This window comes from Pogona vitticeps, chromosome 1 (genome assembly GCF_051106095.1).
Source record: "Pogona vitticeps strain Pit_001003342236 chromosome 1, PviZW2.1, whole genome shotgun sequence".
In the NCBI taxonomy this organism is placed as follows: domain Eukaryota; kingdom Metazoa; phylum Chordata; class Lepidosauria; order Squamata; family Agamidae; genus Pogona; species Pogona vitticeps.
The window spans coordinates 263,876,236-263,901,248 of NC_135783.1; the positions used below are offsets into that span (position 1 = coordinate 263,876,236).

Below are 25,013 nucleotides of genomic sequence, written 5' to 3' on the forward strand. Positions count from 1 at the left end.
TCCGCTTCTCACACACGTGGCTTCATGCCTGCGTACACACCCAACTCTGCATGCGTGCTGGGTTCCATCACAACAGGAGCATCACATGATCGCTACGTGGCAAAGGAAAAGAGCTGCACAGAAAGCTGAGCCATGCACGCATGCGCCCAGCTTAGCAGGAACCTTGGCCATCGTACCTCATGACTGACCACACTGGCTAGATCTGATAGGAAAAGGGGTTCGACAGCAACTGAGGAGTTACAAATTCCTCTGTACAGCACATTAAACTCTCCCTCAGAGACTGGCTACATGAGGGTGACTTTCAGATGAATTGTCACTGCATTACTGCTCTGAGTGGCTCTTTAGTATTACTTCTGTTTACCTTCTGACCCAGAGGAAATTGACAAATTCTGGTCAATTTCACAAGAGAAATTTGATTAACAGGCATAGATGAGTGGTTCTGGGTCTCTGGAGGAATAGAACCACATTCCAACCCACATCAATCTGAGCCACCTACCTCGTGGAGATGAGTCCTGGGTATAACATAAAATTATATAAGATAGTGCAAGTATGTTCAAAGGGGCATCCTGTTAGTCTGTTGCAACAAGAGATAAAGGAGAATGTTGTGGTAACATAAAGACTCATATGTTTTATTTGGCATCAGCTTTCATAGACTGTGCCATGTAAGTCCTAGCACAGTGATGGCTAACCTTTTTGAGCCTGAGTGCCCAAACCGGGGGGGGGGGAGGAACCCAGTGGGCGACAGCAGCAGCAGAAGAAGCGGTGGTGGAAGGGTGAATCCCAGGCACAGAGGTGCCTCCAGACCCCACTCCACATCCACCTCCAATCGTGCCCAACCCCCGCCAGTGCCAGCTGCTCTGGATACTGGCCTGCTGCCTGTTGGGATGCTAGCACCATGGCTGCAGCTGCCTCCTCAGGTTTGGCTACCAGGGGTAGCGATCCGGTGACTTATGGCTCGCATGCCCGCAGAGAAGGCTCTGCGTGCCAGCTGTGGCATGCATGCCATAGGTTCGCTATCATTGTCCTAGCACAACAGTTTTTCTGAAATATGGATTCTCAAAATTTTCCTTTACTAAATATTTATCAAATGTTAATGAAGAAAGAAAGGCATGATTTGATGCTGATAAAACTGATTGGGAGAGAAAGCTTCTAACTGCCACTCAAAAAGAGCATTATATTCCGAGCTTCCCTATACCCTCAAAAATTATACCCTTAGAATTTCAACATCTGTCAGAACTTTTAAAATAATTGAGTTGCTGTTAGAGTGACTTAGGGCTCCTTCACACAGAGTATATTTCTTCCCACCCCTTTGTGCAGCTTGGTGCTTATTGGAGTTTCTACCCAAACTTATTTTTAAAATCCACAGCTCTTCTCTTTAAGAAATCAGCATCTCTTTAAAAAATTTGTTCAAAAATATTTCAAAGTGCTTGAAGAAACTCTCTAAAAATAATCTTCTCTGCTGGATATTTGTTTGCTTTAGTGGTATATTAAAGCTACAACTGAAAGCTTCCCAACAGAGACTTTGGCAACAGGCATCCACTGTTAATTCACTTTGGAAATCAACTGGCTGTAAAAACATCTGTGAAAATCATCTCAGCTGAATTGTTTCTTTGTTTTTGTTTGTCTCACTAAAGTTTAGCACTAAAATTGAAGCTTCCAACCTGAGAAACTCTTGCTGCCCACAAAAAGTGAAAAACATTTTTTAAAAAAAGCACTGAAAGGGTGGGAGTTTCCCTTTGTTATTGTTAATAGCAAGATAAGTCTTATGTTATCTGGATGGCAGGAAACCCAGTCACAAAGTTGATCCAAACACCCACTCACACTGACACTGACTGACTCCAACTCTCTCTTCCTGTGGCTTCTTACCTGTCTGTGCAGTAGCAAGAAATGTCACATGCTGTCTCTCAGCCACTCAGACTCATTCACTTGCATGTTCTCACTGTGTGCAGAAATATCAAGCCTTCATGGACCCCCTGTAAAAATATTGCAGCTCCCCGGAGGGTCCATGGACCACAGGTTAAGAACCTATGCTCTAGATCAGTGGTTCTTAACCTTTGTTACTCGGATGCTTTTGAACTGCAACTCCCAGAAACCCCAGTCAGTACAGCAGGTGGTGAAGGCTTCTGGGAGTTGCAGTCCAAAACTTCTGAGTAACCCAAGGTTAAGAACCAGTGCTCTAGATCAAAATGAAACACTGATTTGACTCAATAGGGATCAGTAGCTGATATAACCTTAAGTGTTTGTTCCAGTGCCATGCCATGAGTAAGATCATAATCCATAATATCTAATAATGGTTTAAAGACAAGGAGCAGGCTTTTGTGTGGCTTCCTTGTATCTTTTGCTTGAACATGTTTTGATGTTATGTTGGAGGATTGGTAACCTGGATTAAAGTGGTTGCTCAATTGTGGTTCATAATCCTTGTTAAACTAGCCTTCTATATCAATGCTCAAGAGTGGCTTGTTTAACAGTTTTGGTTAGCTTTGATAAAGGTGGCCAGGTCAGCATTATCTCACTCCCTAAGATTCAAGGTCAAAATCTGTAGCTGGAATAGACCTTTGTAATATGATGGGGGAGAGGTCCTCTGATGTCGCCCATGTGAAGCAGGCAAGGTTTAGGAGAATATCTAGAAATGAATATAAAGAGAATCCAAGCCAATGGGCCCAAAATTCAGGTAAAACCAGTTGTAGTCAGGTAATGCACCAACCCAGAGCTGGAGGTGTGGGATACAGAAGCAGGCAGGTAGCAGCTGCATCAGTTGCCACCATTTCCACACATCATGCATTGCCTTACCTATAGCACATGTGAAATATGAGGTATTTTTCCAGACCCTGTGGTGATGCTAGGGCTTATAGAAGGCTCATTATTAGCCTACATGGAGTTTTTTCCTTAGGCTGTGGTGCCATTACTACTGGGGCTTATGTGATAACAATGCTTGTGAGTTGCAGTGCTGGTGCTTCTCTCCCTAGCTTGCACCAAATGTCATGATAGGCCTGAGTGCATGTCCCTCTCTCCCCACACAACTTTCTTTTAGGTCCCTTTCCTTCCTCTTAGCTCCTTTGTGTAGTAACACTGTACTAGCACAACAACATACAACATGCTCTGCACTGAGCCTGGTGTCAGATGGAAATGATGGTTGCCAGGATTTGGAGCAATCTCTCTCACACAGAAAACCGAACTATCCCTCTTCAGTACCACTTGCCCTGAGATTTGTCACTGCACCTCAAAACCACCACAATTCTCTGCAACCACAGCTGGCATCCCTGAGAACTGGGAAGCCAGGCTGCAATGCCAAACCAAGGAAGCAAAAGGAAAATATGCACAGGAAACGGGGTGGGGAGGAGGCTGGAAGAAATGAAGACAATGCATGGCCCTCCTGGTTTCATTGGATTTCAGCTCATATCAGTCATAGCCTTGTGAGGAATTATGGGAACTGCAAGCCAACACGATTAATAGGGCCACAAGTTGCCCACCCCTGAAACACATAATACATCATTCTTGGCTCCAGTCATGGCTGAACCGTAGACTTCTGCAGGCTTAAAAGGGCAGGCCGGGAGACATCAGACTAGCCTTGCTGCTTCTATGAAATGCCCACCATCTACGGTCCCCAAGTGAAGAATGATCAGGCTGAAGTGGACAGCATGCTACTTTCATCAGGCTTTCCAACAGGGTCATGTGAATCGTAATTAGTGATGTCTCCTGTTCCCCTGAAGGAATCCCCGGATGTGTAAACGTTAGTGAAGGTGCGTAGCCCACATACATGTTCTTGCTAAGGGGAGAGAGGCACCGGATTAGGCCCACATGTTTACACTTGCCCCTTCCTCCTCTTAAAATGAAACACCTTTAGAGAGCTTTGATGTGAACATATTCAACTGCAACCTACTGTATATGACTCACAAAAGATAAATAGCTCCTTTCCTATTTTAATGCCGACAAACATGCATACCATATCACTCTAAAACTTGTGTCCTATTTTTGCTGTGAAGAAATTAACAAAAAGCAGACACATTCACAATACACAATAGATGAGCTTCCAACTGAATATCATTGTGAATCACCCATTGTGCTTTTTTACACAAGTGATCAGACTCTCTCTCTCTCTCTCTCTCTCTCTCTCTCTGTTTTGTTCCCAGGCAACATTATTAGGGCAGTGAACCCCCTAGAGGGCCATTTGTGGAAAGAACTACAGGCTATTTCCTGGAAATGTTATTTTTAAGTAGACACACCATAGCTAGTATTTTGTCTTCAAAGCTCTTTAGAAACAAGAATCTCTGTCACTAGGCTTTTCTGGGAACTGATGCCCCAGTTTTTATACTTCCTCCTGGTTTCCTGGTTTCATCTTTGCAAAGCAGTAAAAAAGGTGGTGGAGAACTTCCAACATGGCCTATGAATCTGTAAAATCAAGGGTCAAAAGCAGAATAAGGAATATAGGTTTCAGTCCTATTGCTAGTCTCAACAAGGGCAGATCTAGTAAATCTACTACTAAATTGCAGGTTAATGCTTAAGTAAATCCCACTGATTCAATAAGGATACTTGAGCATTTAGATTCAGGTCATATAAATCAGGAATGTACTTGCAAATTCAGACTGTGAATTCCCATTTCCTAACTGGACTGCATTTCCTGAGAAATGTGCATCTCAGAACTTTGTTACTATTCAGATTTTATTGTTCTCTGAATTTTGCAATGTTGCTCTTGGCTCAACAGGTATACAGGTACTTTTCAAAGTTTCAGATAAGCAGTCGTGTTAAATCTGTGCATGTATATTAAATATAGAAATAAATCAAAAAAATTTTTTAAAGCCCAAGAGACAAAAACCATAAAGATTAAATGCTATATTTTAACATGGGCTTCTATGGATCAAGTCCACCTCTGCAGAAATAAGAGTGAAAAAGTATGAGTGTCACATTTATACATGGCCCCACAACCAGATGCAGATAATGGAAAAAGTGACGATAGCTCATTAGTAAAGGAAAAGGACTATCAGAACAGGATAAATTCAGTTATCAGTCTATTAGGTAACAACAGCATAGTTGACAAAAGTGGCAGACTGTGGGAATCAATGTCAAATTTCACTCTTGGTAATGACTTGGGAAACCTTGATTGATATTCATCTCTTTTAAGTCAATTTCTAGCATCCGTATATATCTTATCTCACCTGTTTCTCTTTCAGGTCTAGTTTTGTAGTGGTGTTTTTTTCTTCTTCTAAAACTATGACCTGTAAGGAATGTTCAGTTAGACTGAAATCTTCAGAATCAGATTTTTCTGTGTTGCTATTCCTAGTGTCAGATTTATGTCCATTAATTTTTTTGCACAGAGATTAATCTGTTGTGTGTCAATAGTTCCTTGAGACAGAGTCATTGTCTGTAAGCAACTACAGGCCTGTCACCAAGGGCTTGGAAGTATTCTGAGATAAGGTAACTTTTGAATTCCCAGTTTTGTGGAGGAAACGTGCATTTGTTAATCTTTTTAATTGCAGAACAATATAAAAAAGGAACAGAATAGACTTATGAATGAACACAGGACAAGCTCATCTACTTTTTCCCTGACTAGGGAAAAATATTGAAAGGTTCTGAATTAGCGCTTCTCTACATGGTCAGTATAGAGCAGGCAAAAAAAGGGTCTCAAGGGCATCTAGTACGTCATCTGGAGTAATCCTCACACCCAATTGCCATATAGATCTCAAGCAACTCTATCAGGTCAACACCAGCCTACTATCAATTTCTCAATGTTGTGACTTTTAAATGTGTGGAAGGGACTGTCACTCTCTAATTGGCCTTCTCAGCCACACTAAATGCTGTTCCAAGTCCTCCACACACAGCATGTTACCATAGTCTCTTGAGACTGAAGGATGCCTAATCCACTGGCTTTTAAAAAGAGCTGCTTCAAGAGATTAGTAAATTAAACACTTCCTCAGCTCCATGGAGAGGCCGAAGAAGTGAAAATAAATAGTTTTAAGTGTTTTAGGGCAGTGAGTATTCACTGCACCATTAAAAAAACACCCTGAACTTCTGCCAGTGATTCAAAAAGGTGTGGAAAAGGGTTGGGTTGCTCTGCAATCACCAGGATATCATGCAGTCAACAGAAAACAGAACAAGCCTGACTGTGCCAAAAGCGATCCAAAATGTTAAATAAATTGCCATCAGGGCACACCATCATTTGCCAAATGTGGATTAAGGCAAGCTTGTGTCAGAATCAACAGAAATCTTTAGCTCTTAAGGGATTTTGGCTTCTAACAATGGATTAACTGTGGTTTGGCCCTGTGGTATGTTCCTCAGGGACATATTAGCATTGAACAGAAAAGTTCACTTGGCAAGCATGTCTGGTAGCCATTGCAACCATCAGTACAGAATTATGCAAAAAACCACAACTCCTCCCCCACCCATCTTTCCCGATTCTTGCTATCTAATGGTCTTTCTAACATGGACAGGAATGAGCTGGATGGCCCACAGACCCACTCCTCAGGTTTGCTTGTCTACAGGCCAAATAGAAGGCCAAATCATCCAGAAAACAACCTTCCAGTAGCTTGAAAATGTGTGTCACTATATACATTTCCTAATGTAACTTCCTTCAGTCCTCTCTTATAAAAGATACTGTAATCCACAAAGGCTTCGGACATGTTAAATTTGTTAGACTTCTTTATTGTTATTTCTGCAAAATCCACTGGACAAATTGATCACAGATGAAGATTTGCTACATAGGACTTACAGGCCAAAATCCTCATGTGCAACACAAGTCATAAGTTTTGGTCTGTTCCTTGCAAGGAAATAAAGAACCTGCACAGTGACTGAGGGGTGTGTGCGTGCATGCTGGCTTAGTGCACGCATGCAAATCCCCACCACCCATTGTGGTGGGCGCTTTTTATTTATTAGCAAGGGACAGATGGAAAAATACAACTTAGTTTATGTTACTCAACAGGATTTTGACCATAAAGAAGTTATTCACAGTCAGAGTTCTGTGAAGACTTGGTGATGACACTCATTTCTACAGAACTGCACATTCATTAGTTCCTTTACCACCCTGCATATTGAATGTAGGAAAGAAAACTTCATGTGTCTGACCATGAAAGGACAGATAGCATGAAATGGGAGGGAAGTAAGCAAAAAATATTAAAGCACATGGGCCACTTCCTTAAAGTTGTTCTGTGACTTACCTATAAATATGTGAGACAATAAAATATGCCAGACTGACATCCATTTCCATGTCACACACCTCTGTTTATTTCCCTCCCCTGTCTGTCTTTGCCTATTATGCATTCTGTCCTGTTCTTATATGACTGTACGTTTGCATGATCTATATGATGTAAACATCATAGGTATATGTTACCTAGTAGAGTAGAGGGAGATAAATGCTGGGGAGGGATGACTGGACTAAGGTCAAGCTTCATGAATTAACAGAATAAGAATGTCTCTCCCATTCATGACTGATAAGGATATTTGGAAATACAGTATCTGTTCACTTGATTATAACATACTCTTAATTCAGCCTTAGTGGACTCTGATCTTATCCTGCTCCATTATATTAAATTGTTCATTCATTACTAGATCTTATTTTGCATTCTAATGTTTCGTCCTTTAACAGCAAAGCAGGGCTGTAAACAACAGGAATTTCTAGAGGTCATTAACTCATAAGGCCAGCTGTTGCAGTTCTTGGAGAGTCCTGGTTTGGCTATGGTGACACATGCCTTAGCTACATCACACTTGGATCACTGCAACATGCTTTACATGAGGCTGCCTGTGAAGAGGGTCTGGAAGCCGCGCCTGGTCCAAAATGCTGTAATCAGACTGTTGATCACGATCACCGTTAGAACAGCTTCACTAGTTGTAGGTCTGTTTCCAGACACAATTCACAGTGCTGGTTATAAAGCCAAAAAAAAGTGTGCCACTTATATACACCCCATAGCGCTTCAAGCACTCTTTAGGTGGTTTACAAGTTAATAACATAGGCTACACATTACCCCCCCCCCCCAAGTGAGCTGAGCAGTAAATTTACCAACCTGGGAAAGAGGGAAGGCTGAGTTAACCTTCGGCCAGCTACCTAAACCCATCAAAATTGAACTCAGGACATGAGCAGAGTCTTTTGCTGCAGTACTGCAGTTTAACCGCAGTGCCACAAGGCTCCTAATACAGCTTGGTTTGCTGCTATCTGAACACCCATACTCTCTATATGACCCTACTCAGGTTGTAGGACCTTTAGGTGAAGCCCTTTTCTTTGTTCCACTACCTTCATTGGCATATCTGGTGAGGATGCAGGGGAGAGCCTCCTAGGTCGCTGTTTAGAGGTTGTGGAAAGCCTTCCCTTAAAGGAGACTGGGTTATTCCCCCTCCCTCCTGCCCTTCAGGAAACAGGTAAAGGCTTTCCTTTTCAGAGAGGTGTCTAACAACTGAATTACACAATGAAGAAATCTTGGTTTGGTTATGCTGCACATTATTGATGTTGTCATTTTTATATGTGTTTATCTGCTTTAAACTAATTGTTTTAATATTATTGTATGTTTGGTTGTTTTTAGTTGGCTTGCTTATTAATTGTGAGCCACCTTTGATTCCATCATCAGAAAAAAACAGCATATAAGTTACATACATACATAGGTTCACCTTAAGTAGGAAACAATTTGGTGGCACACAATATCTACAAGAACATCAACATAAAATGATTGTTGAAAAATATTTTCCACTTACCCTTGCCATAGCTGGACTTATGGCAAAAAATTCCAAGACATAAACATTCAGCTACATTCCTTGGTAAACAGAAGCATTTGCAAAATAAGGTGCGAGAAGGTACCTAAACAAAGTAGTGGGGTGGAAAAACACATTTTTTAGAGAATAAAATCAACCACACTTAGAGGCATCTAGTATAGTAGACTGCCATAGTAACCTTCCAAATGGGTATGTGTGCACACATGCACACACTCAAAGTATATGAACCATCCCTGGAGAAGTTAGGATAGCTTAGTAGCAAGGCACATGTTTTGCATGCTGATATCCCAAATTTATTCTCTGGCATCTCCAGGAAGAGTTGAGAAAGACCAAGCTCAAAAATCCTGGAGAACTTCCACAAGTCACATGGACAAACCTTATGGCTCAGTGTAAGGCAGCTTCTAATACAAGAAAATGCATATTTCAACAGCATTTTGTCTCAGGAAATGTCACTTTCATCCTCCAATTATACCGAATTTGTAAAAGAATTCCTACTACCAGTACAATTCCTACTATCTGTGACCAATTTTATTTATTTCAAATCCCTGTGTATTTCCCTACAAAACTTAATTTGGGGGAGCAATATATGGTAATAATGGCTCCCCAGAGTTAGTAAGCCGGCTAGAAATAGCTTAGAACTGATAGGCAATCACTCACTTTTTTATTGTTTCTGACAAACCTGCCATATCAATATGCTGCAACACAGCAGAAGCAGAAATGTAGAAGCATGTGCTCAACAGAGATGTGGCGGGTATTTGTTCTATAAGAGCCACAAAGGGGCTTTGGAACACAACATGGAAACAGAGGCTGAAGAGTTTGTAAATTTTAACTTTTTGAACTACAACTCATGGCCAATGGCCATGCTGTTTGAGGAACTTAATTTCCACAGCTTGAGAAATCAAATTTCCCAAGCTGTAGAAATAGACAACAGAATATATTTGCCTTTGTCTGCTTTTTCTGATTCTTCTGTTTCAAAATGCTGGGGTGGTAATCCATTACAAAGTCTTCAGTATAGTGAGCTTACCAATCTAAATATTTTATACCCTCCCCAAAACAGCTGCATTGCTGTATTTTTAAAAAAGCACACCTATGATTTGGAAATGAGGAGTTGCCATCTGTTAATCCATATTTTCTCAGGAGAGGAGAGAAATAGGATCATATCCATAGGCCTCATTCTAAACCGAACCTTCATAAAGGATATACACAGAGTCCTGCTGAATCAGATCAACAGCCTATCTAGCTCACATTGTTCCCACTGTGGTCAGCCAGATGCTTATGGGAAGCCCACCTGTTCAACCTGAGCATAACAACATCTTTATGCCTGTGTCCTCATCAAATCCTCAATGGTCCCTCTGATACGGAAGGTAATATGCCATCATCATGACCACCAGTTTTTGAAGGCACTTGAGAGTACTTAGCTATGTCCCAGAAGCATTGGGGTGGCCATGCCTGGAGATGAACTGGTGACTTGTATGGATGTTTGGTCCAATTCAACAAGGTAGTTTTTATATTCTTAAAATTATACTCACAGATATGCTGACTACATTGATCTAGTTACGCAAAGATCAAAGGAGTGTATCATGCAACACATCTATTTTAAGCCTTCCTCTTAGTGTTTCATGTGACAGCCGAATTGCAGACCTGTGTACCCACCACTCTGCATTTTTCTGTGATTATCTTTTCTTAGTATTAGGCAACATGTTTTTCAGGTCTAAATTAAGTAAGTTTGCTTAAAATTATGTGCCCAGAAAGCCGGCTCTGAATAATGCCAGTTGAGGCCTGTGTGATTTTGTATGTTTTCAGAGACAGCTTTCTCAGCTGCTGCTCCCAGGCTGAGAAACTCCCCCCAAAGGGGTGGGTGGGTGGATAGCCACCTCTCTGTTATCTTTCTGCAGGCAGACTTTTTTTATTTAGGCAAGCTTTTCACGAGTAAGATATAAAGGAAGTTTGTAATCAGGACAAGTGCTGTCTTTTAAAACATGCACAGTACAGTATTTGCTTTTTGTAGCCAGACTCCAAGTGAATATTTATTCTTGCATTAGTGCATTGGCAGAGCAGCAAATAGCCTCTAACTAACAAGTTTTGGGATAAATTCTTAGTAACATGTAAATTGCATGACTTGACAGCTAACATGATCGAGGACTAGTTAATTAGTTGATATTCACTTTTAGGTACATGGGTGGCACTGTGGGTTGAACTGAAAGGTTAGCAGTTTGAATCTATGCAACAGGGTGAGCTCCCATCACTTGTCCCAGCTCCTTGCCAGCCTAGCAGTTCAAAAGCATGCAAATGCAAGTAGATAAATAGGTACCACTTTGGTGTGAAGGTAAGAGTGTTCTGTGTCTAGTTGTGGCAGCCACATGAGATTTGTTGGTGGCATCTGGTGTTTTTTGTGTTTTTTAGAACTATTGTTATCAGTTTTAATATTTCTATTTTTATTTTCGTTTTCTATTTTACAAGTTGTAACCCACCCAGAGTAATGCTGTGACACTAATAGGAGCAGGATACAAATTGAATAAATAAATAAAATAAATAAATGACCATGGAAAGTGCCTACGGGCAAACAACGGCCCTTCATCTTACAAACAGGGATAAGCACTGGCCCCTAGAGTTGGACATGACTGGACAGTTGTCAAGAGGAACCTTTACCTATTCACTATTACCCCAATGTACTTAATACAGATAGAAATACTGTATTCACTTGGATTTTGGCTACTGCTTTTAAAACTGTTTGATATTTTAATTAATCTGTATTTTTACCCATACAGTACTTGTTTTGTTCATTTTATTGTTAGGTACCTTGAGTCCCATCATTGAAGGAAATAAATATAACAGATGATTAGAAAGGGTAACAAATGCTCAGTTGCCCAGTTCAAGCCAGGGCAACACACAAAGGACTCTAAGACACCATGGTGACAATTCTGGTAATTAAATCTTTCCAAAATCTTCTCCAAAGAATACCGTTTTTGATACTAACCTTTTTAAAAAAGATCTGGTCTTATAATACTGTAACAGATATATTTTAAAAAGAAAGAAACAATGTAGTGTGATGACAATGAAACTGTTCTGCTGTTGACCCACGTACAGTGGACCCTTGACTTACAGACGGCTTGACTTACAGACTTTTTGAGTTACAGACTTCTCTGGCCGCAAAATTTAGGTTTGACTTGCAGACTGAGATTTGACTTACAGACCAGAAAAAAACCAAAATGGAACAAAAATGGCCTGTTACGGGATTAATCGGTTTTCAATGCACTGTAGGTCAATGGAGACTTGACTTACAGACTTTTTGACTTGAGAACCGCCTTCCAATACGGATTAAGTTCTCAAGTCAAGACCCCACTGTAATGAATTTGGCAAACTTCATTTTTGAAAACTCCCAGAATTACAAAAAGCCCTCTCCGTTGCGTTTGCCAGATTTGGGAAGCTATTCATAGAACCAAACAGATCTTAACATGTTGTAGGACAATTGCTTAATATACACGTGCATAGGTACCTACAAACATGGAACAGTGAGGGAGGCCATACAGATCCATATTGGTGCACTACCAGTTAAAATTAATATTTCATGAGTTGTGAGCAAGATGCATGTAGCAATCAAAGCAGGTTAATCATGCTTTTTTTTTCATTGAAGCAGTTTTGTATCTCATTATCCAAGTGGTTTAAATGGCAGGTTTCTCCAGTTCATTTCTCTCTCTTTCTCTCTCCCTGTTTTTATATTAGCTTATGTAACTCTGTAAAGTACCTCCATACATATAGATAATAAACAAATACTAGTCTGTGGGGTTTGGTTCAGTTATTAAAGAATGGTGGACAAAATATTTGAGCTGTGTTCAAAATGTGACTACACTCCATAATTACTTCGAATTAAATACCTACCTCTCTCAATGTGGGGGCAGGAGAGACACCTTAAAATAAATAATATATTCAGAATAAACAATAGGATGGAATAAAAGACCATCAGGAGAGACCTTCCTCTTGGTCCTCCCACTCTCACAAGTGTGTTTGGTGTATACACAGCAGAGGGCCTTCTCTGTTGCTGCCCCCAAACTCTGGAACTCCCTCCCACAGGAGGCTAGACTGGCAAAGACTTTTCAGGCAGGCTTTCCCTGAGTGAATGGCTGATGAGTGCGGTTTTTTGGCTTGAGGTACCTTACTGCATTCAATGTGATTTTTTGTTGCATGTGTTTTTTTGATTCATTGAACCGTGTAGTACTGTATACTCATTATTACTAATTTAAACACTGTCTTTTGATTATTGTAAGCTACCTTGGGTCCTTTTTAAGAAGAAAGCCAGGTTAAAATATTTTAAATAAATAAATAATAAGTAATCCAGAAGTCAGTACAATGACGAGTACTAGATTGTTATTTTTCCATTTCATTCTTTAGACCTGTCTCTGTAGTTCATATGCCAGCAACAAGTAGATTGCCAAATCAGCAGCTTCACTTTCTCTGATACCTCAGGGCCAGGATGCGAAACAAGGGGTGGACCCTTGTGAAGCCACAGGCACAGCAGCACTTGGCACTAGGACTTGATAACCCAGAACATAGCAGCTATGACACCATCTGGTCCCTCTGCTGGGCTTCCCTCTTTCCTCCAAACATACCTGTAGTCCTCGAGCAGGTGGGAGAGAAATAGCTTACACAGTCACAAGCTATCCCTTGCAACACTGTAAACTATTACAAAGGAGTTTAGGATAGTTGGGTTATTAAGAGCCATTAACTTTACAAAATATCTGCTCCTCATTTGTTGATATGGACTGATCCAGCTGCCTACATTTTTGGACACTCCTAGGGATGGACTGACTGTGGGGATGGTCATGATGAACACCTGCACTTCTAAATTTACTATTGCTCAGGAGCAGAGCCTTGTGATGGCACAGGCAGTGGGCCCTTACAATAACAATTGAAAATAATATATATGTGCATGGGCTTGTTTATAGCATTGTGAGATAGACAATATGGATTTGTTCTTCTACCACCTAAATACTATATGAACACACAACACATAAACAAACACATTGAATTATTAAGCCCTGGCATCAGTTAGGAGTGGGGAGGAGCTATTCAGGCATTAAATCCACCAGACCTGACAACAAGCCAACCTCTTCTCCCTCCAGCACCACTTGCTCCACCACCAGATTTGTCTCCCTGCCTAGAGAACTGGAGAAGTCAAGCAATTCCCTGCGCTTTCAGATGGTGCCTGGCAGCCATAAGGGAAAAACACAGATCTCCTTAGGACCCTTGTCAAACCTGCCTCACATTTTTCCAATGCAGCTGCAGGCAAAAGGATCACACAATTGTCCCCTTTTCTGAAAGTCAATACTGTATGTATTTCTTGAGGAGCTGTTATAAACAATTAAATAAGCCTAATTTTGGAAAGTAGAAAGTTTTTTAAAAGCAACTTTTTCTGTAGCTTGTTACAGGCACACAAATACACACCTTTTTTCACTATTGCAATTTGGAGTTGGTTGACGACTCCACTCATCAAGGTGCTACTTTTTCAACTAGTTTTGTTAACCTACTTGTTACCTAAGAAAGTAACATGTTGCAAATAACATGTAATAGGACTGACAATTCTAGGTTCAAAAAAATTCTGATACTTGGATACAACCGGCTAATAAAAGAGCCTAACAAACTCAAGTAGCAGTTTGAGGGGGGGGGAGGTCTGAGAGAAAAGTGGAAGGAGGATGAATTACTGTGGAAATGCAGTGGCTGGGATATAGGAGAGGATGACCATGTGGTCATACTTTTACATATGATAGGCTTCCCTTGGACAGGACGGGAGAGGCCTTTGTTTGAAGACCTGTCTAGAAATCTAGGCTGCTTTAAAGCTGAATCTAAGAAGGAAAAAATAAAAAATAAAAAAGCAGCAGCATTGAAACTCCCTGTTAGTAGAGTACTTCATGCTGGGACACCAGACAACCAGGTACAGAGGCATATTGTCTTTCTGCAAGTTTACAGAAAATATTTCTAAAGTCCCATCAATACATCTAAATTACCAGACAAAATTTTTTTATGTCATTTCTCATCTTTTTCTCTCTCTCCTGGTGATGCATTTCCTTTTTTATGGTGATATATAAGAAGTGCCCATTCTGCTGAAAACAACTGCTTCTTGATGTCTATTTTCACTAAGAAAAAATAACCCCAGGGTTTAAGTACAAGTGCCCACATACTGTATAGCGCTGTCTGAACCTTGTTGCTTATGTGTGGACCACACAATTCATGCATGCATGCACAGTCAAGGAAAAATGGCAACAAACAGAAGCTGGCTCTATGATGAGGAAAAGTCTTGCAAAAGCCTAGTTTTCATCCGCACACAGATTTTTATCACAGTCTCCCAAGGAGTTTTGGTCTTGTTTGTTCGGGTATGCTTATTTATTTTTATTGAAATTTTGGGAATGCCTAAGATGTCACTGATTTGTGTTAATAGTATGGCCACAATTATGACGGGAGTAGAAAAGAAGCCACAAAAATTATTTTAAAATTATACTGCTTTTCATTGGTCTGTTTTTGCATTTTAATCTTATATCTCTCAATGAAACATGTCGCCTCCTCTGCCAGTGAAACCTCTCTTTCACAATTAACTGCAACTCAAAATTATGCTCCTGGACACTGTCATGTGCCAAAGCTGGGCTAGTGTGCATTTTGCCATGGGGACATGTATTTGGAGGCCCACACAAGCTTGGGCAAGCAGGAATCCTCTCTTGCACTTCTCATCAAAACCTTATGTGTGAGGAAATCCTCTGAGGCATTTATTTGAGTACAGATTTATTCTGCATCACTCAATCTATGTGGATAAATGAAAGCTCAGGTGACCTTCAGGCCTTGTTGTGAGTAAGCAGGCAGACCCTTCCAAAGAGAGAAATACCATAAGCAAAAGGGAAACTGTTAACCACACAAATACATCAAACACAGGTCTATGCAGTTACTGCATTAGGCAGAGTCCCCCCCCCCGCCCCCGTGCATGTGTGCATCTAGCTAAATCATGATAATAACATTCTTTTGATCCACAACAAATATGTTTGCCTTTTGCTTTCTGAATTCTGCAACCCCACAGGATATAATTGACCTTCAGTTATAACGGGCTAATTAATCAAGCTCCACTGGCAATACCTGGTAATTTTAAACCCACACATTGAAGAGGTGCACACATTAACCCTTCCTCCCCATCCCTGTCCTGTCTCTTTCTAAACCCTAATGATCATCCGTGCATTTGCCTTTGGTATGGCGATCCAAACTTAATCAGCAAAACACGAAGCACACACCAGAAAAATACCCTCTCTCTGCCTGTTTACAGATTGAATCGCAACTGACAGACAGCTGTTCCAACAAGAGAAACGGGAAGTGCGGTGCTTATGCCAACCTCCTTGAAAACTGCTGCTAGGCTATTTTATTTATTCTGGAAAAAAAAAGAGAGAGATACTTTTCATGTTTGCTTACCTGTTCTCTCTAGAAAGCAGCCGCTTAAGAGAGAGGTTCACAAATAAGTGTCCCTTGGCTGAGGAAATGGGTTGTTACTAAGCAGAAGAGCGGGCAGAGTGTAATCCCTGGAAACAGCTTTTACTGTATAGCGTCAGGAGTGCTGATGAGAGAAAAACGGCTAGATCTTCTCATTGAGCATCTGGGGCTCTTTTCCTTTTTTAAAAGCCCACTTGGAAAACTAGGATCAGAACGATGGTGTGCCGAGATCACTAAACATCCCTTGTTTTCCCCTCTTCTGCACCTTTGCTGGCTATTTTTTTTTCTGATCATTAGAATAAAAAAGCAGTCCTACCCTGAGAGAGGAATTAGAGCAATCACACTCTTTTTCAACCAGATCTTCTTTAAAAAAGGATCTCTCTGTGTGCTTTAGAAGAGATGCTCCCAAAGACAAACAGTTGATGGCTGAAGATCAAAGCTATGAAAAAAGGAATGAGGAACAATAATGCACCATCAGGCACCCCTCTTCATCATCCTTGGATCAGGTCTGCTGGACTTCGATGCCATCTGAATCCACTATACCCCAAACAGCATACTTCTGTTTGGAGACAGCACTTTGCAGCAAACTCCTTTAAAGGTATCATGATTATATACCTCAGCTGGTAGAGGAAAGATGTACAGTACTCAGCATTGCCCTAGAGATTCAATGTTTGTATGTATGGAGAATGATGCAACCAGTGAAACTAAAAAGCAATCCAATCAGGAATTATACATCTTAGACAACAATGTCTGAAGATCAATGAGCAAATTAGGAATCTACAAAAAGCACCTCACCTGCCTTAAAAAATTACTGTTCCTCCATATGTTATTCAATATGTTACTTTCAACTGCAAAAGAGAAGGACACACACAAACTTATAAACAGGAGCCACCTCATAAAGATTTAATGACTTTTTTAGCTTGATATGTTTTCATCTATATATGATTTCCTCAGTTCCACCACCTTTTCAAGTTCATTTGGTGAGGACGCTAGACAGGGCCTTCCCAGTGGCTGCTCCCAGGCTTTGGAATGGGCTGCCCAGAGAAGCCAGGTTGCTCCCCCTCCCTCTTGTCTATCCGTCGTCAAGTAAAGACCTTTCTTTTCAGGCAGGCTTTTAAGCAACGAGTGAGGGTCTAGAGAACACTCTATTTATGAACTTCAGATTTTTAAAAAAATGTTATTAAAATTGTTTTTAATCTCGCTTAATGTTTAATTGTTTTAATGTTATTTTATACAGTATTTTAGACTTCCAATGTAAGCTTTTGTGAATAAAATTCACTTCCTCAGACATAGGGTAGGAAAGTCTTGTGGCGGACTTCTGCCATGAACATTTTGAGACTTTCATTCACAATTTTTCTACCCTGTGTCTGAGGAAGTTAATTTTATTCCCAAAAGCTTACATTGAGTGTTTGATTTTTAGTGTTCTAAATAAAGGTATCACTTTTGTTTGGTTTGTGCAAAGGACCACGTGGCCATCTCTGTTGTTGATTTTGGCTACTTTAAACTTACAGTTATAATTGTTGTGAGCCGTCTTGGGTTCCCTATGGGCAGAAATGCAGTGTATAAAATAATATAAATAAAATAAATAATAAATAAACAAGGTGATCCAAAGAATTCTGAATGTATTAACAAAATTCCTCAGGCCACATATTCTAACGTGATGTTTCAGTTTAATCCTGAGAAAGCAGAACACTGTTTTGGGCGACCAGCACTGCAGTCTGGGAAACTTGAAGACAATAATAAAAATAGCAGGAAAAAGCCAAAGTCCCTTTCAAGAGTGAAACACTGTCAAAAAGCAAATTTCTAAACAAACCACCTCAAAAACCTGTACTAAAAACACGAGGAAAAGGAAAAGTAGCAAGACATGACATCACAGAGGCATTGTTATGTTTGCATATTGCAAGTTTTACTTAACACATTTTTCATTTGAAACAAATTAAGAACTAATATTTGAGGGGAGCTAAACAAAATTAATACTATAATTTTGGCTATGTTTTTAAGTATTGTTTTTAAGTATTTAATATGTTTTCCATATTTTGCATCATCCTCACAACCTTTCCTGATCAATTTTTTTTTATTTAAACAACAGCTTAAATGATACCTGGTTTCTACACTGTTTTCACCCTACAAATCGCTTGTTCTAACATTGCTATTTTCACTGGGGAGGACAGCCTCACTTTAGCCTCACTTGTTCCTTTAAATAAGGGGAGTGATGCTGTCAGACTGTAAATCTCACAGTCCCTTACCACTGGCTGTACAGGCTAGGGCAGACAGAATCTGCAATCCACCACTTTCTGGAGGCCATCCATTCTCCAGCCCTTTTGAACTTTGATTTCCACCCCTCTTTTAATTATTACCTTGGAGTTTCATTATTTCATATTGTGTTTGTGTTCAGGTGAAAACAATAGAAATATTTGCGAAAGTAGATTTCCGGAGTGTATGGTATTTGTAAAATAATTAACTCAGTTTTTTAAAAAACTTAGTTCTACATATATGTATTTTACATATTTTCAGACTTGAATTGTAGTCATGTGGATGAGACCATCTACTTAGATCTACATATATTTAGAGTCCCTGCCCCACCCCATGGTGGCACACCGTGCAACTCTGGATTCTCATCAGTTGAGAGCTATGGTTGCATTTTATCCATGGGCCTACCTTCTTATATTCGAATCCCAAAAGTGGTTATTCTTCATTTATGTATTTCTTTTGCTCAGTAAAGATTCATATGACAGAAAACAAACATAGATAAACTTTAACCTGGCATATATCATGGTCACGTATGAACCAATGCGAGACCATGGATGGAGTACCGTACTGTATTTGATTTAGACAAGAGAAGGGGGGGGTGTTAAATTCCTTTTGTGAAGCCCGAGTGAATGGTCTAAACTCATAGTTTTCTAGCTGAACTACTGATGATGCCCTCAATTTTAGGATTACATCACTGGATTCCATGAAATAAAAAACAACAAGGTTATTCTTTAGCTGCATTCACCACTGTCCATATTAAGTCTGAAAATATAAATCATATTCTATTCATTCTCTGAATTTGTGCTGGTACTTAGAAAATCAGGCATGAATATTCAGATTTGAGGACTACTTCATACTGGGATTTTAAATTTGTTTCAGCTTGATCAGTTTCCACCAACTGCCTGTAATGTTTCACTCCTCTAAGACAGGTTTGGATAATAACCCTCAAACAGTATTAGTCAAGTGCTCAGAACTCTTGGCACTATTTACGTTTTCTCTAGGGCCCAATTAGACAATATAAAGTGACATTTTAAAAGACAAAATGTTGTATCTTGTGCTTACAGATTCACCTAACCAGGCCCAGTTACTCTGCTTGCCTTCTGAGGGGATAGAAGAAAAAAGTGGCAGAAATGGTTCTGAAGTAATTCCCAACTCAACAGACTTTCTACACTTATGCAAACCACTTGCAATATATTATTTACCCTTCAATCGGAGTTCTTATTGGCCCAGATAATAACATTATGCTATCCATACCTCAGGGTGAATGTTTAATTAAAACTAAGGGGTATTCTTTTTCAGACAGTAGTACATGTAAGACATTGCATCACTGGCTTCTGAGAGGCTTCAACAAAGCAATTTTACTTAACATCCCTATAATCTAGGGCATATAATATAAAGCGAGCCAACATAACATATATAATTATAATTATGCTCCAGGGGAGAGGAGAAGATCTACAGTGGTGAAAGTCGCCATCATTTAAAATGTCTGCATTAACTGGATTTCTACTGCCATGCTGTCTGTCTGGAAAACTTCTCATTCTAGCTTTCTTTTTAGAATGTCCCAAACCCCATTGGGGGTAGTAAGTAGACAGTATCCTGTATCATCAACCCAACCAATTCCCCAGTCACTGTTGGTGTGGATGGGAGGGTGGTTGGAGAAGGCATTAAAACAGTTGAGGGCAGAAGGGACTGCTGCCATGGATTTCTTCTAGGATTGGTTAACCCCTGACCTACCACGAACTTCTTCAGAGACTTCTACTCGCCATCCAAGGTTGAGAAGGAGCAAAAATTTTACTTCCCAAACCTCTCTGTTAAAACTCATTTACTTCCAAGACTCAGCAAAACTGCTTTAATGGATCTTCCATTTTAATTTGAGAGCATCAGAGCCTACGTCACACAATTTTCCCTGATCAATCCTTTCCTGGAAGTGTTTCTGCACCTTTCCCATTTCTAGCTTCATTATTGCTCCATGCAAGCCTCAGTGCAGGCACTGGGTTTGTGCTTCCACTAAAACAAAGAAGTATTTAAATATTCTGAACTGCCCCCCCCTCTTTTTTTACAAGTTGGAGAGGCACATTTGCTCTTCAAGGGTGTACTGTAATTCTAATGTTTAATGTTACTTCCAGAGTTATGGAACTATGGTTTTGCTAAATGTGGAGCAATGTCACATGATTTGAGTGCTGATTCATGATGCTGCCTTGTACTTTGCTGTAGTTGACAAGGTGGATGGCAGGAGACTATGTATTGTAGCTTACAAGCTTCAGAAGATTCCTGAAAGAAACTGAAATAAACTATTTGGGTACTTGTGGCAATCAACCCTTTGTGGCCTCTATTTCTTTGGGCCTCACAAAGGAACACACGCCCTTTTCGCTGCCACCAGGTATTCTCCTAATACCAAGTTATGTCCCACACAGGTGCTACCTACATTAAGGGTCATAGAACTTGGAAATCAGAGGTTTTAATTATGTATTTTTTTATTATTAAACAAATCAAAAGGAAAATCACAATAGAACTGGTTCAGGTGTTAATGCATATTGGATCATGTAGTCAATCACTTTTATTCTGAGCTGCTGTATGCTTTCAATCAATCTCTCTCAGGTAGTATTTATACATTCATTCGTGCTTGTTCAATGTGTTTTAATCTTCTCAGTTTCCTCTCCTAACCCCCTTAAATCTATTCACTAACCCTCTCCTTCGTTCTCCTAAACCCCAACACACTCTAACTTTCCAACTGTCTCTCCAACTCTAACTCTGCCCCTCCTGCCCTATTCTTGACTCCTCCCCCTTAGCTGCTGTGATGGACAGGCAGGAATGATGTCACCTTTTTGCATTCCGCTACAGTACTTTTTTCAAAAGAAAAATATAAAATTATTTTAAATTTATAGCGAAGGTGGTAAATACTTCAGATTTTTGGAAACATGCTATTTTCTGAAAGTAACTTTCCAGGTTCTGCTCTTTGATTTAGCAGAGACAGTGATGATTTATACTACCCTGCTTTGGCTCCACTAATCTGTCTGCAATGCTTACAGTAGCTGAACAAGGAAATAAATTTCTCCAGCAGAAGTATCTTGTTGTGAGCTATCCCTGCTATGATGCACAGTATTTTTTGGCATCTTGTTCAGAAAAAGGAATGCAGACCTGTGTTGCCCAAGCCTCCCTAAGGAGTGCTTAGCACTCAGTCAGAGAGTTCGACAGGCCACTTACCTACCATCTTTGTACTGAGGCAAGTCCCAAGACCTCAGCAGTGCATAGCATAAGCGCCTTGAAGAAGTCTGACCTTAAAAGAACACTTTACTTTTACCCAGTACTTTGCAAGTACAGACACATGGGATATGTGATTTCTTAGAACTCACAACAGCTCAGTTAGGTAGGACTCTTAAAGATAGCTGGTTTGTGGCCTTCTCCACTCCCTGGATTTAGCCAGACCCTGCAGTTCAAGAGACCAGTCCTTTCGTAAGAATTTTTATAATTATTTTCTATTAGAAAAATAGAGTTTCATAGAATCAGTTTATATTGCTCAAGCTTTAGCATAAATAACATGCTCAGAGATTATTACAGTTAAATAAAATAACTAATCCCCATTAAAATAAAATAAAAACTCTACTAAGCTAGGCTAAGGTGGGCTAGCCCCACCTCCTTCTTTCTCTTTACTCACATTCTCTCTCCTTCAAGCCACATGCACAAACCATCAAGTTCTTTTTCTCTCCCATCATCATGGAATCAAACGTCTCCCACATAACCCATCATCCATTTTTTGCATTCGCTAACTCCTCGCTTCTTCTTGACACTTCATGGCTGTTAACCAATTAGCCTCAAAGAGCTGTAAAACCTTCCTCCACCCTTAATTCCCATGAAGACTCTGGTCTTTTATCTCTTCTCCAATTGCTTCGGAATGTTGAGTCTTCACGGACCTCTTTGTCCAACCTTCAGCTTTATTTCGAACCAAGCTGTACCAGTTTTCAGAAAAACACTCTTATATCACTTAGAAAAACACATTCCAATGTCTCTCAAATCATCTTCACACAGAACCTGTCTAACTCCATCTTACATTTTTCTGACTACATATCCCACACTGCTTCAACTCCATCACAAGACCTATTAGCTTTACAAAAGAAGTGCTCCTGTTGAAGATCAAAATTGCTAAAATTTGTTTGTTAATGTGAAATTCCGAATTCTCCTTAAACATGTGGTTCTGAAGACTACCATAATGATGGCTTAACACTTCAAAATGTATCACCACACCAGTCCTTACAGAGAGCTTTTCCAGGAAAAAAGGGGATTCTACAAAAACCATTGGATATATTGTGCCCGTGACAGTAGTGTAAGAGCAACCCACTGTAAGCCTAACACAAGTGGAGAAATGGGAATAGATGTCAAAAGATCCACACTTTCCAATCAGTTGCTTGAGTTTTAAATGAAGCAACAATTCCCCAGTAAAAGCAGATGACGTCACCCAGAAGATTCAACAGCGGCTGGGCAGCCCCCTGGGGTAAAACACAGCCTCTCAAAAGATGATACAGCAGCAGGGGATGGCAGATGCAGCTCAGCTGTCTGATAAGCAAGCAGTTCTGTTCCTTTAGTACCCAGGGTGGAGCTGAGCTCCATCTACCATTAACACACAACCATTTTATGGACAAGCGCAAATTGGCAATGGAATCAAATACAGTGGAAGGACAATCACATCTAGTGAATTTCACTTGCTTCACATGTCTCATGAGAGATTGCTTTCATACTTAGGAAGCTGATGTTTGCTTCTCCTGTTAGCTGTATGTTCAAAAATGATCTTACAAGGCACATAAGCAGTAAAGGAAAATATTGGAAGGTATTTTTTTTTTCAGATTGCATGCATTGTTTCCTGGGATCAGGCGTGTATATTGGGCATCTCCACTTTCTCTGAGCTCCATGGAAATGAAAGCTTAGCAGTTTATCAGTATCTCTCTAACCAGCAGACACGGGCAAAGGTCTTAAAAGCCAGTCATACCATTAGGCAGAATGATGCAGCTGCCTCAAATGCTGAGGAGATTGGCCGGCATGGAAACCATACAGCCTACCTTGTGTCATTTGTGAAAGCCTACTGCCACTGAGGCCATTGTGGCAACATCAATGTCCAAATAAGATTCAACAGTCAGACTAATTAACTTCTGCACATTTAATTGGGTGTGCGTATGTGTGTGTGTGTCTTTGCTTATTGCTTCAGGCAACAAAATGTTTCAGACCCATTTTGGTAGTATTCCATGATATGGCATCTTGGGATTCACCATAGCAAGATATACCTACAGCACCAAGTTGAGTTGTTTCAAAGTGGGGCTGAACAAATTCATAGAGAATGGGGATAAATAAGTATTTATCTTAGCACTGGAGCAGGAAGGTGCTACTGAGGTCATGTTGTCCTTGTGCTTTCACTCATCTCTCTCTTAATATAGGCAGCTTGCACAATGGGTTAAAAAGAGCTAAAAATTATGATAGGATATAGTATCAAAACTCAATTAAATGTATTGTAGTAAAAGAATTATTTTGTTTTTTTACAGTTCTCAAGAGAATCTGACATTATAAAAACACATACTGTAAAACATAAAAGGGAAGTAATTTCAACATTGCATCACCATTAAATCCCTCTCCTCCACAGCCCAGTCACCAAAAGTCTGTCTCAAGACTGCCAGCAGAAGGCAACAAGAAGGGAGTCAGCCTTGAACGGGAGTTCCATAGACTCAAAAGGGCCCTCTTTTATGTTCTCACCAGGCGCAATTGCAGAGATGGTGGGACGAAAAGGAGGAACTCCCAAAGATAAGGAGATGATGTTGATGATGGCAGTCTGATTTCAAATTCCTTTTCTGATTTACCTTTCTCATGGCAGCTGCCCCTGGCCTGACAGTCTACTCTATGTCGACATTGTAAAGCAACTGAAGTTCCATATCTGAAAACAACAGACGCCTCCTTCCCACTGGAGAGCTATGTTCCTGCCTCGCCATCCTCTTCTGCATAACATGCTGCAAGCCCTCTTCCTCCAGGGACACCAACTCCTTCCTTCCACAGCCTGTGTCTTGGTGAACAATTGCTCTCTGCTCAGTGTATTCCTGAAAATGTCATAGTGAGCAATAAACTTCTCTTCTGTCCTATGGAAGTGTCAGCACAGGGTTCACTGTGCATTGTTTTATCACAGGAAACACAGCCAGGGAATTTAATCTACAATCATGTTTAAATCTGTCACAGCAGAGGGATCAGATCTGACAAGTTTAACACCCAATACATATTGGACCAACCGTCTACTGGGATTATATCAATTAAGTGTGAATTTAAAAGGATGAATCCCTGCTCTACATTGTCAGCGTTCATGACTTTTCACTAATGTACAGCACAGGAAAAGGAGCATTGTTTAGATAATAATCAGAGGTGCTTTGTTTCCTCCTCACTTTGCTGACATATTAATTAGAGATTTGCACCTGCTGCCTAGCACAGGCCTATGAGAATACCTCTATTGACTGATTCTTTCCCTGCTATTTTTCCTGGCTTCAACATACATGCCATTTTAATTTTTACATATTCCTGATTTGCACCAAAAGATGTGAGACACAGAATTAGCAACAGGTATCCCCCTTTGTAGTATAGACTGC

General features: G+C 40.3%; 1 protein-coding gene across 2 annotated transcripts in view; it reads right to left on the reverse strand.

The window, feature by feature from the left end:
• The window catches only part of TRIM66 (tripartite motif containing 66), a 74,796-nt gene extending 57,938 nt beyond the window's left edge, over positions 1-16,858 (reverse strand). For both annotated transcript variants that reach the window (XM_078383913.1, XM_020789960.3), the window contains exons 1-2: positions 16,135-16,858; positions 8,674-8,776 (exon numbers count right to left, since the gene is read on the reverse strand). In XM_078383913.1, the coding sequence (XP_078240039.1) occupies positions 8,674-8,682 (9 nt within the window). In that variant the 5' untranslated portion in view covers positions 8,683-8,776; positions 16,135-16,858. The remainder of the gene's footprint in view (positions 1-8,673; positions 8,777-16,134) is intronic.
• Positions 16,859-25,013: the final 8,155 nt, after the last annotated feature.